This window comes from Neoarius graeffei, chromosome 11 (assembly GCF_027579695.1).
Source record: "Neoarius graeffei isolate fNeoGra1 chromosome 11, fNeoGra1.pri, whole genome shotgun sequence".
In the NCBI taxonomy this organism is placed as follows: domain Eukaryota; kingdom Metazoa; phylum Chordata; class Actinopteri; order Siluriformes; family Ariidae; genus Neoarius; species Neoarius graeffei.
Window position 1 is genome coordinate 18166911 of NC_083579.1, and position 12850 is coordinate 18179760.

At 45.6% G+C, this 12850-nt stretch overlaps 1 protein-coding gene across 1 annotated transcript in view; it reads left to right on the forward strand.

The window, feature by feature from the left end:
* The window catches only part of xdh (xanthine dehydrogenase), a 121555-nt gene that overhangs the window by 84206 nt on the left and 24499 nt on the right, over positions 1–12850 (forward strand). Inside the window, exons 17-19 of the mRNA XM_060932908.1 lie at positions 20–189; positions 5375–5501; positions 5841–5963. Coding sequence (XP_060788891.1) covers positions 20–189; positions 5375–5501; positions 5841–5963 — 420 coding nt within the window. The remainder of the gene's footprint in view (positions 1–19; positions 190–5374; positions 5502–5840; positions 5964–12850) is intronic.

The window sequence follows — 12850 nt, forward strand, 5'->3', positions numbered from 1 at the left end:
TTTGTACTATTTAATATAGGTAGTCCCTCATGGTCAGAGCCCAGATGATGTTGTAGGGCGTCCTGTTATGCACCTGTCTGCTCTGAGGCAGGCCACAGGAGAAGCTGTGTACTGTGATGATATTCCTCACTTTGAGAATGAGCTCTATTTGGCTCTTGTCACCAGCACTAAAGCTCATGCTTATATTACGTGAGTAACAACTAACATTTACAATACGTTTGTATTGTACTGTACAAGTAGCTCTTATTAATCAATAATCTGGTTTCTGATCTGAACGCTCTTGCTGGATCGTATCTAACAATCAGTTCCCTGAGGGAAGTGGAGCAAGATCATGAAGGCATTTGAAAATTAGTTTTAAAAAAAAAAATAATAATAATAATTCTATAAGACACTGATAGCCATTGCACCTTTTCAAGAAAAGGCACATTGTGATTTCTGTTCTAATTTGGTAAACCAGATAAGAGAGCATTACAGTAATCCAGGTGAGCTGACACAAAGGCATGTATGAGTTTCTCACTATCAGCAGTTGAGAGAATGTCACAGATTTTGGATATGTTTCTGACGTCAAAAAATGCTGCTTTGCAGACGTTACTTATGTGATTTATAAAGCTGAGGTCACTATCAAAACTAACTCCCAGGTTTTTGATGCAGTTTTTGGCCTTCACAGACAGGAAACCAGCACATTTACTGGGATTGGAGCTCTGAGCTCCAATCCCATTAAAGTATGATCCAGGACTTCGGGACCTTTAAGTAGTCAGATAAAGAGCAGGTAGACTGTTGAAGGTCAGGAGCTAAAGACATATAGCGCTGTGTGTTGTCTGTGTGCTGATGGAAGGAAATTTAGATATTAATGAGTGTCAGTCCCAGAATTTAACCTTAAGGACCATGATATTAAGCCAATTTAAGACACCCAAGAGGCCAACCAGATGTTGCAGCTGACTAAATAATATCTGCACCAACTGTGTCAAAAGCATCACTAAGATCTAGGAGATTATAAATAAACTACAGTGGTGCTTGAAAGTTTGTGAACCCTTTAGAATTTTCTATATTTCTGCATAAATATGACCTAAAACAACATCAGATTTTCACACAAGTCCTGAAAGTAGATAAAGAGAACCCAGTTAAACAAATGAGACAAAAATATTATACTTGGTCATTTATTTATTGAGGAAAATGATCCAATACTACATATCTGTGAGTGGCAAAAGTATGTGAACCTTTGCTTTCAGTATCTGGTGTGACCCCCTTGTGCAGCAATAACTGCAACTAAATGTATCCGGTAACCATTGATCAGTCCTGCACACCGGTTTGGAGGAATTTTAACCCATTCCTCCGTGCAGAACAGCTTCAACTCTAGGATGTTGGTGGGTTTCCTCACATGAACTGCTCACTTCAGGTCCTTCCACAACATTTTGATTGGATTAAGGTCAGGACTTTGACTTGGCCATTCCAAAACATTTAACTTTTTATTCTTCTTTAACCATTCTTTGGTAGAATGACTTGTGTGCTTAGGGTCGTTGTCTTGCTGCATGACCCACCTTCTCTTGAGATTCAGTTCATGGACAGATGTCCTGACATTTTCCTTTAGAATTTGCTGGTATAATTCAGAATTAATTGTTCCATCCATGATGGCAAGCCGTCCTGGCCCAGATGCAGCAAAACAGGCCCAACCCATGATACCACCACCACCATGTTTCACAGATGGGATAAGGTTCTTATGCTGAAATGGAGTGTTTTCCTTTCTCCAAACATAACGCTTCTCATTTAAACCAAAAAGTTCTATTTTGGTCTCATCCATCCACAAAACATTTTTCCAATAGCCTTCTGGCTTGTCCACATGATCTTTAGCAAACTGTAGATGAGCAGCAATGTTCTTTTTGGAGAGCAGTGGCTTTCTCCTTGCAACCCTGCCATGCACACCATTGTTGTTCAGTGTTTTCCTGATGGTGGACTCATGAATATTAACATTAGCCAATGTGAGAGAGACCTTCAGTTGCTTAGAAGTTACCCTGGGGTCCTTTGTGACCTCGCCAACTATTACACGCCTTGCTCTTGGAGTGATCTTTGTTGGCCGACCACTCCTGGGGAGGGTAACAATGGTCTTGAATTTCCTCCATTTGTACACAACCTGTCTGACTGTAGATTGGTGGAGAGATGGTTTTGTAACCTTTCCCAGCCTGATGAGCATCAACAACGCTTTTTCTGAGGTCCTCAGAAATCTCCTTTGTTCGTGCCATGATACACTTCCACAAACATGTTGTGAAGATCAGACTTTGATAGATCCCAGTTCTTTAAATAAAACAGGGTGCCCACTCACACTTGATTGTCATCCCATTGATTGAAAACACCTGACTCTAATTTCACCTTTAAATTAACTGCTAATCCTAGACGTTCACATATTTTTGCCACTCACAGATATGTACAACCCCGATTCCAAAAAAGTTGGGACAAAGTACAAATTGTAAATAAAAATGGAATGCAATAATTTACAAATCTCAAAAACTGATATTGTATTCACAATAGAACATAGACAACATATCAAATGTTGAAAGTGAGACATTTTTAAATTTCATGCCAAATATTGGCTCATTTGAAATTTCATGACAGCAACACATCTCAAAAAAGTTGGGACAGGGGCAATAAGAGGCTGGAAAAGTTAAAGGTACAAAAAAAGAACAGCTGGAGGACCAAATTGCAACTCACTAGGTCAATTGGCAATAGGTCATTAACATGACTGGGTATAAAAAGAGCATCTTGGAGTGGCAACGGCTCTCAGAAGTAAAGATGGGAAGAGGATCACCAATCCCCCTAATTCTGCACCGACAAATAGTGGAGCAATATCAGAAAGGAGTTCGACAGTGTAAAATTGCAAAGAGTTTGAACATATCATCATCTACAGTGCATAATATCATCAAAAGATTCAGAGAATCTGGAAGAATCTCTGTGCATAAGGGTCAAGGCCAGAAAACCATACTGGGTGCCCGTGATCTTCGGGCCCTTAGATGGCACTGCATCACATACAGGCATGCTTCTGTATTGGAAATCACAAAATGGGCTCAGGAATATTTCCAGAGAACATTATCTGTGAACACAATTCACCGTGCCATCTGCCGTTGCCAGCTAAAACTCGATAGTTCAAAGAAGAAGCCGTATCTAAACATGATCCAGAAGCGCAGACATCTTCTCTGGGCCAAGGCTCATTTAAAATGGACTGTGGCAAAGTGGAAAACTGTTCTGTGGTAAGATGAATCAAAATTTGAAGTTCTTTATGGAAATCAGGGACGCCGTGTCATTCGGACTAAAGAGGAGAAGGACGACCCAAGTTTTTATCAGCGCTCAGTTCAGAAGCCTGCATCTCTGATGGTATGGGGTTGCATTAGTGCGTGTGGCATGGGCAGCTTACACATCTGGAAAGACACCATCAATGCTGAAAGGTATATCCAGGTTCTAGAGCAACATATGTTCCCATCCAGACGACGTCTCTTTCAGGGAAGACCTTGCATTTTCCAACATGACAATGCCAAACCACATACTGCATAAATTACAGCATCATGGCTGCATAGAAGAAGGGTCTGGGTACTGAACTGGCCAGTTTGCAGTCCAGATCTTTCACCCATAGAAAACATTTGGCGCATCATAAAATGGAAGATACGACAAAAAAGACCCAAGACAGTTGAGCAACTAGAATCCTACATTAGACAAGAATGGGTTAACATTCCGACCCCTAAACTTGAGCAACTTGTCTCCTCAGTCCCCAGATGTTTACAGAGTGTTGTAAAGAGAAAAGGGGATGTCTCACAGTGGTAAACATGGCCTTGTCCCAACTTTTTTGAGATGTGTTGTTGTCATGAAATTTAAAAATCACCTAATTTTTCTCTTTAAATAATACATTTTCTCAGTTTAAACATTTGATATGTCATCTATGTTCTATTCTGAATAAAATATGGAATTTTGAAACTTCCACATCATTGCATTCCGTTTTTACAATTTGCACTTTGTCCCAACTTTTTTGGAATCGGGGTTGTAATATTGGACCATTTTCTTCAATAAATAAATGACCAAGTATAATATTTTTGTCCCATTTGTTTAACTGGGTTCTCTTTATCTACTTTTAGGACTTGTGTGAAAATCTGATGATGTTTTAGGTCATATTTATGCAGAAATATAGAAAATTCTAAAGGGTTCACAAACTTTCAAGCACCACTGTACCTGCATCTATCTCCATTAACTCTAAGATCATTTAGTCATGTACTACTTTTTGTCTTTTCTCTGTTATGATGAGCCTGAAAACCAGACTGAAATACTTCATTTAGGATGTTGGAATTGAGATATTGGATACAACCTTCTCAGTGATTTTTGCCCAGAATTTTTTTTTTCAGCAGAGGTCTGACAATTTTGATTCTTGCAGCACATTTCAAAAAAAAAAAAAAAGTTGGGACAGTAAAGCATTTACCACTTTATAATGTTGCCATTCCTTCTTGCGACACTTAAAATATTTTTAGGGACTGAAGACACCAAGTGATGAAGTGTTTCAGGTGGTTGTTTGTCCCATTCTTCCTGCAAACGGGTCTTCAGGTGTGTAACAGTACAGGGTTGTCACTGTCATATTTTTCATTTCTAAATTCTCCACACTTTCTTTATTGAGGACAGAGGGGACAGGCACCCTCTTCTTCCACAGCCATGCCTTTGTAATGTGTGCAGAATTTGTTGTTGTCAGTGCCCTTGGCAAAGGTAACTTACACTTCTGTAATGGAGCATTAATGCAGAAAAGTATACTGAGATTTTGGAGCAGCATATGGTACCTTCAAGATAACATCTTTTCCAGGGATATTTCAACAAGACAATGTTGATTGAAATATCCCTGGAAAAGATGTTGTCTTGAAGGCAGCACATATTGCTCCAAAATCTCAGTGTACTTTTCTGCATTAATGCTCCATCACAGAAGTGTAAGTTACCTTTGCCAAGGGCACTAACACAACCCCATACCATGACACACCCTGGCCTTGTTTTGGACTTGTTGCTGGTAACAGTCTGGATGGCACGTTTCCTCTTTGTTCCGGAGCACACAGAGTCAATTTCATGTGATGTCAGGGGTGGTGTAACACACTCAGAGGGACACTATCCGAACACTTCCACATGCACGAGCTCAAAGTTGCCCATGATCAGCTAGCATTACTGTGATTGACAAGGGAGCAAGAGTATGCCGCCCCTCTCTCGCTGAGAGCATGGCCAATTTTGCTCTCTTGGGCTCCCAGCTACAGATAGCTGTGGCATCATCAGGATTCAATCTCATGATCTCTGGATGACAGGGTGAGTGCTTTTCTGTGCTTGTGATTGTAAAAACCCAATGTGTATTTGACATGTCTTTTGGCAGATCTATTGATATTGATGATGCCATGGCAGTTCCAGGAGTGGTTACATTTGTCTCTGCAAAGGACATCCCTGGCAGCAATAAGACTGGACCTGCTGTCTATGATGAGACTGTGTTCGCTGATGATAAGGTTACCTACATCATTTATAATGTCAATTTAATGTTGCTAATAAATAACACTGGAGAGTAATGGCTGTACACAGATTTACTAGTCCTAAAATTTATAAATTTGATCCCAAAGGGGAAATGTGAAAATATGGGAATGTCTCATAGTGCAGTCTTGGTTACTAGATTTGGTTTTTATGCATGAAGCCATTGTGCCATTCATTTGAGGAATTTTATTAATTCTACTTCATTTTAGGGACTACCCTGATATTTAAAATGGCCATTATATGGAAGTTATGAGGGAAACAATTTTAATACCCATGAATTGTAAGAGTGATAAGGTGCCTCTTTCTCGCTTTTCCAGGTCACATGTGTAGGTCACATAGTGGGAGCCATTGTAGCAGACACACAAGTCCATGCACAGAGGGCAGCCAAAGCTGTGAGGATGTCATATGAGGAATGTCAACCTGTGATTGTCACCATTCAGGTGTGAAGGAATTCCATATTTATGTTGTATCAGAAAGCCAGCAAAAAGTCCAGTGTAAGCATTTTGTTCTACTAAATGTCTCCATAAAGCGAGCAAACCAGAAGACACTATATGGTGAGAGTAGTGTGGACACAATACTCATAAACATCAGTGAACAATTAAGCCTGTATGATGAATGTGCATTTGGAAGTGTTATGATGGGATTTTGCATACGGGGAAGGAAATGTTAGTCTTCGTTCTATCTTCAGTGTCACAGCTAAAGTCTCAGCACTCAGAATATGCGGTGAAGGGGACAGAGAGAGGTAAAGGGGGGGGGGGGGGGGGGGGGGGCATTGAAGCTATATTTCCAGCTAAAAAAAGTCAGTCATCTCCTGCATCACAGAACTGCTAGACAACAGTAAATGGGCAGCTGAGCTCACCCAGTGTCGGTGAGCAGAACTGCTGATGATGCTGTTCCATGGTGCAGGTAACGTGTTGCAGGATTCCTCACTTTGGGTTCAGGTACCCCAGTAGGTTCATGACAGGGGAGCTTCTGGACTACAAGGTGGGCCTCCCCATACAGTAGCTGCAATAGGCAGACCACCCATCACAAATCTGGCCAAACCCATGTTTCTGCAGCACACTCAAAGTTCTGTGAATACCTCGGGGTTGTCCTGAGGACGCATCTTCTGCATCACCGTGATGTAGGGTGTGTCATCACCAAACACTGGGGCTGCTGCTAGAGTACCCGTCTGCTAGACCAGGCTCCATAGTAGCTGCTGATCCTTCTTTTGGACCTGCAGCAGTGCCTGGAACAGCTGTTCCTGATGAGGGATGTTGTGGATGTTGGCAAGGACATGGATGAGTTCCCAGTTTATACTGTAGGGTTCAGATCATTAAGCACATTGCAGCTTGCCATACTGAGCATTGCATCATACATTGCATATTCATCCTGTCATCCTGAATGTTGACTGTTTGCAGGTATAACCTTATAGTTTATCTGTGAGCTTGAGAATGACATAAAAGACACATTAATTTATTTTATTCAGAGAAATGGCTACAGCGGGTTAAAAACATGCACTATAAAGATAAAGCTTCACTAGGTTTATCATATACATGTTTACCTACCAGAGGTGACTGGTGCTTTCAGACACTGAAGGAGCATGGGTAAATAGAAAAAAAAAGTCATGAAATATACACAAATCTATAAAAAAAAATGCATTCAAACCTCTTGTTCTGTCAGATGGGCATGAAGTCTCTCATAAGTGATTTGAGAAACACTACTGGTCAGTTAGTCAACCATCACCAGCTTGTTCATTTGGCCATGTCAGAAATTGCTGAGGGCCCAAACAACATAAGGGGCCACCTTTTAGCAATTTTTTAGTTCTTAGTATTTTATTTGGTAATTGGTTTTGCTCTTTCCTCTGACTCATAAGTTATTCCAAACAATTCATTATAAAACAAGCATATATTCTGAGTCTAGTCAATGCAAGGGTAAACCCTGAGACCGATCTGTAAATTATGCTGCCAGTGTGTGATCCAGAATTACCCTTAGCTTCCCATCAGGCTGGGATGTGACCCATCACTCTACAGGATATAGGGAGTACATGTACATCGTCACCTCTAAGAACAACAATGATGGTGCACAGTTACTGTAATCGATGCCTACTTTAGACAAAATACCTGTCATTCATGCTGACTTACCCAGCTATTTTTCACCTCTTCTCCATTGCACCCCTAGGCATTGCTAGGAGCTTCATGGCAAAAGATTTTTTCAATCGTGCTGTACCTGCCCTCTCGCATCGACAGCTTTCGGCTAATGTACAGCATGGGACGCTCCTCCCCCTCCACCTTCTGGGACAGAACAGCCCCCAGCCCTCTGTCTGATGCCTCTGTCTGTAAAATAAAGGGGAGAGAAAAGTCAGGGGAGTGTAACAGTGGCCCCCCACACAGTGCAGCCTTTACCCTAGAGAAAGCCTGTTGGCATTGCTCTGTCCACTGGACCAGATCTGGTGCTCCCTTTTTAGTGAGATCTGTCAGCGGGCTGGTGACATCAGAATAATTAGGTATGAAACTCCGATAGTAGCCAGCCAGCCCCGGGAACTGTCTCACCCCCTTTTTGGTCTTGGGCAGGCCGCAATCGCTTCGGTCTTATTAATTTGGGGACGCGCCTGCCCATGGCCTAAGTGGAAACCCAGATACCATACTTCCACCCACCCAATCACACATTTCTTTGGGTTGGCTGTGAGACCCGCCCGCCTCAGCGACTTTAGGACGGCCCTAAGGTGTTCAAGGTGCCGTGGCCAGTCATTACTGTAGATGATAATGTCATCCAGATATGTGACTGCATAGGTGGCGTGGGGGCAGAGGACCCTGTCCATAAGCCGCTGGAATGTAGCGGGTGCCCCAAACAGCCCAAAAGCAAGTGTGATGAATTGGTGTAAACCAAATGGTGTGGAAAAGGCCGTTTTCTCTCGGGACAGAGGAGTCAAGGGGATCTGCCAATATCCCTTTGTTAAATTCAGTGTCGAATAAAAGCGAGCAGTGCCTAATCGATTGAGCAACTCGTCAATGCGAGGCATTGGGTACGCGTCAAATTTAGACACCGTGTTGACTTTCCTATAGTCCACACAGAACCGGACCGACCCATCGGTCTTGGGGACCAGGACCACTGGGCTGCTCCTGTCACTGTGGGACTCCTCGATTATGCCCATTTCGAGCATGGCTTCAAGTTCATCCCGGACCACCTTTCAGGGAGAGGTGGTCTTCCCAGGAGACCGGAGCAGTGGGTGATGTAAATTTTCTTTTTTGAACCTCCGACCCCAGCTCCACCTTCTCCGGAATTACCAACTCCAATGCCACGGGGACCTCCTCATTCCAACATTTTAACAGATTGAGGTAGTAAATCTGTAATGCCCCACCCCTGTCCATTTGCCTCACCTCATAGTCGACATACCCGACTTGCCATGTGACCTCAAAGGGCCCTTGCCACGTGGCGACCAATTTGGAGCTTGACGTGGGCAGGAGTACGAGTACTTTGTCTCCCAGTGTGAACTCCCTAAGGTGCGTGCCCTTGTCATACAGTCGGACTTGACGTTCTTGCACCTGCCGCAAATTCTCCTGGGTTAAGTGCGTGAGTGTGTGGAGTTTGGCATGCAGGTCGAGAATGTATTGAATTTCATTCTTACTGGGTGAAGGTCCCGCCACCAATTTTCACATAGCACATCCAAAATGCCACGCGGCTTACGCCCATATAACAATTCAAATGGTGAAAACCCTGTGGAGGCTTGCAGGACCTCTCGTACTGCATATAACAGGGGCTCGAGCCACTTATCCCAATTACGTGCATCTTCGCTTATGAACTTCTGAATTATATTTTTGAGGGTTCAATTAAACCGTTCGACTAAGCCATCCATTTGTGGGTGATAAACGCTGGTGCGGATAGGCTTAATCCCCAGTAACCCATACAGCTCGCGCAGTGTGCATGACATGAATATAGTGCCTTGGTCTGTCAGGATTTCTTTCGGAATCCCAACTCGGGAGATAAAGTGGAAGAGTGCTTCTGCTATACTGCGTGCTGAAATATTGCAAAGAGGCACTGCTTCCGGATATCGCGTTGCATAGTCCAACAGAACTAAAATAAAGCGATATCCCCATGCTGACTGATCTAATGGCCCGATGAGATCCATCCCAATTCTTTCGAAAGGGGTCTCGATTAAAGGGAGAGGGCGCAAAGGCGCTTTTGGAGTGGCCGCGGGATTTACTAATTGGCATTCGCGGCACGCCGCACACCACCGATGGACATCCCGCGAATCCCTGGCCAATAGAACCGGGCCATTATTCGGGCTAGTGTCTTATCCTGCCCCAAGTGTCCGGCCATGGGATTAAAGTGAGCTGCCTGGAATATGAATTCCCGGTGGCTCTTCGGAATTAACAGCGGTGTTATCTTTTCACAAGTTTGAGTGTCCTGCATCACTCAGTACTGTATAGCCTATGTTTAATAATAGCAAAGTAGGGGAAGGCTGGCGTCACATTTGGCTGGAGAATTTGACCATCAATTACTCTCACTTGGTTAAATGCATGCCGCAGAGTCCCGTCTCATGCCTGCTCTAACGGGAAATCCCGAAGGGAATCCCTGAGAGAGGGAGGAGGGGTGGGGCACTCCTCACTCCATGTATCGCCCTGTCACGGTGCTGATGTAGACGGCTCTGTGACAGCTTCTCCCGCCAATGCTACTCCAGGGCTTTCCCTAGCTGAATTACGGCAGGACCCACTCTTCACTATGTGCGTCATTAATTCCTTAAACCCCAGTCAATCAGTCCCCAAAATTAGCGAGTGGGTGAGACGAGGGTTAACCGCCGCCTTTACACTATGCTTTTCCCCTCGAAATAGTAGTTGTGAACATCCCCATGCACACACAACACCTTCACCATTCGTGCTCTCCCCAATGCCTCACTTTGCACCAGGCTTTGGTGGATTGAGGTCTGGTTACAGCCGGAATCCACCAAAGCCTGATACGTATCCCCTTGGACACTTACCGGTATTCGATACACTCCGGCCTGATCAAGTGCGATTTCTGGCGCGTCGGGGACCCGGACCACTGCGCCCACCTCCATTGTGGACCACTGATCTTGGAGATGTCCTGGCTCCCCGCAGTGCCAGCACACCGGCCCAGGCTCTCCCTCTGCACCGGTGTTACGGACGCCACTCACCTGAGGGGGAGGAAACACAGACAAGGAAGAGGGGAATGGGAGGACACCACGGGTGCGCTGGGCCGGCTGGTGGGGAGCCGGCCCCCGCCTCCACAGTGGGGGAATTGGGCGAGGACGGGAGGGAGATGGGGAGAGAGAAGAGAGAGGAGAAGAGGAAGCATGACTTCCTGCTGTCAGAACTGCCACCATGTGGTCTTCTGCCAGCTCGATCGCCTGGTCCAGCGACGCCGAGCGATGACACTGGACCCACTCCGCTGTTCCTTCCGGAAGTCGCGCAATGAAGTGTTCCAGTGTCACCAGGTCGATCACTCCCTCGGCGTCGCAGTTGTCTGTCCTCAGCCACCGCCGGCAGGCGTCCCGGAGTTGCTGCCCAAACACAAATGGGTGGCCGACCTCCTCCAAGTGCAGCGAGCGGAAGCGCTGCCGCTGTTGCTCTGGGGAGCGGCCGACATGCTGGAGGATGGCTCTCCGTGGGTCGGCATCCATGAGCCAGCTGTCGGCGGGGAGCTGTAGCATGGCCAGCTGCGCCTCGCCTGTCAGCAGGGGGAAGTCAAGTTAAGTTTATTTGTATAGCGCTTTTAACAATAAACATTGTCGCAAAGTAGCTTTACAGAATTTGAACGACTTAAAACATGAGCTAATTTATTCCTAATCTATCCCCAATGAGCAAGCCTGTGGCGACGGTGGCAAGGAAAAACTCCCTCAGACGACATGAGGAAGAAACCTCGAGAGGAACCAGACTCAAAAGGGAACCCATCCTCATTTGGGCAACAACAGACAGCCTGACTATAATATTAACAGTTTTAACATGAGGACAGTTTCGTTGATGTTATAACTCTTCATTGATGGAAACTTGAGTGCAAAACTGTTCATGATAACTGCAGTCCTAAAGTTAGCAAGACAACTGTAGTCCTCAGCCATAAAAGCATTACTGTAAGAGTCCAGAGCATCCTCCAGGTATAACCCTCAACTGTCCTCATGGGGCCGTCCTTCACAGGAGCGGTGCGATAAAACTCCGACCAGACACAGGGCACCAGGATGGATCAAGCAGGTCCGAGGGGCAGAAGAGGCCAGCATCTCAATCCCAGGACCAACATGTAACTCAGAGGGACAGATTGCGGGGGGGGGGGGAAGAGAGAGAGAAAGAAAACACATGTTGTTAGGTATGCCCTAAAAATGACAAGTATTAAATCTGTGTGGTAGGCTCGCAGAGACGAGTGTCTTTACATCAGGCATAACACACAACAATGGCATGTTAATATGGTAAAAAATATATCATGACCTGCTCTGGCTGGATGCTTGATTGGGTGATGGGAGCACACACACCTCAGCAATGATGAGATGCAGATGGAACCCTTAGGGCTGGCCAAGACAATTCAGTGACATTTCACCGGGTCTGGGACATGTGACAGAATGTCTGACGGCCGATTCCCTGCAGGCTACGATAGCCAGTCGAGGTCTCCACCCTCTCCACCAAAAGATTTCCTGTTGACTCCATGTAACTCAGAGGGACAGATTTGGGGTGGGGGAGGGGAGGGAAAGAAAACACAGGTTGTTAGGTATGCCCAATGGAAGAGGCGCGCCGGTTCACCGGCCAACTCCATGCCTCCGCTGCCTGCTCGAAGAGCGCGAGGAAGGCTTCCGGATCGTCATGCGGCCCCATCTTCGTTAGGGTGAGGTGGGGAGGGTCCACTCCGGTGGCGGTTGTGGGCCCTGCCGACGCGAGCAGGTGCCAGAACGCCTGGCGGTCTTCCTGTTGGGCCAGCACCAAGACTTCGAACAGTTGTTCTTGCTCCTTCCGGAGGGCAACCAGCGCTTGGTGCTGGTTCTGCTGGGCTGTGGCGAGGGCATGGATGAGGTCCTTGAAAGGCGAGGACTCCATGGGGCTGTTCCCTTCTGCACTTGTCCCGGGTTTCAGCACCACTGTAGCAAGATTCAGGTGTGGGTGGAGCACAGAAGCATGGCAGGTGGCTGTTTGCGTTGAAGAGGGGTTTTTATTTTATAGCTTTTCAGCATAGGGCTCAAAAAAACTACACACACATACAGGTTGTCAACAAGCCCTCGGCGCCAACCTCCCCTTCTCACTCTCCTTTTATCGGGGGTGGTCACTGAGGGAGACACAAACACACGTTAATTGACAACAGGTGTAGTGACACGACCACTCACCTTCCCTGACTCTGCCCTCCATTCACAGAC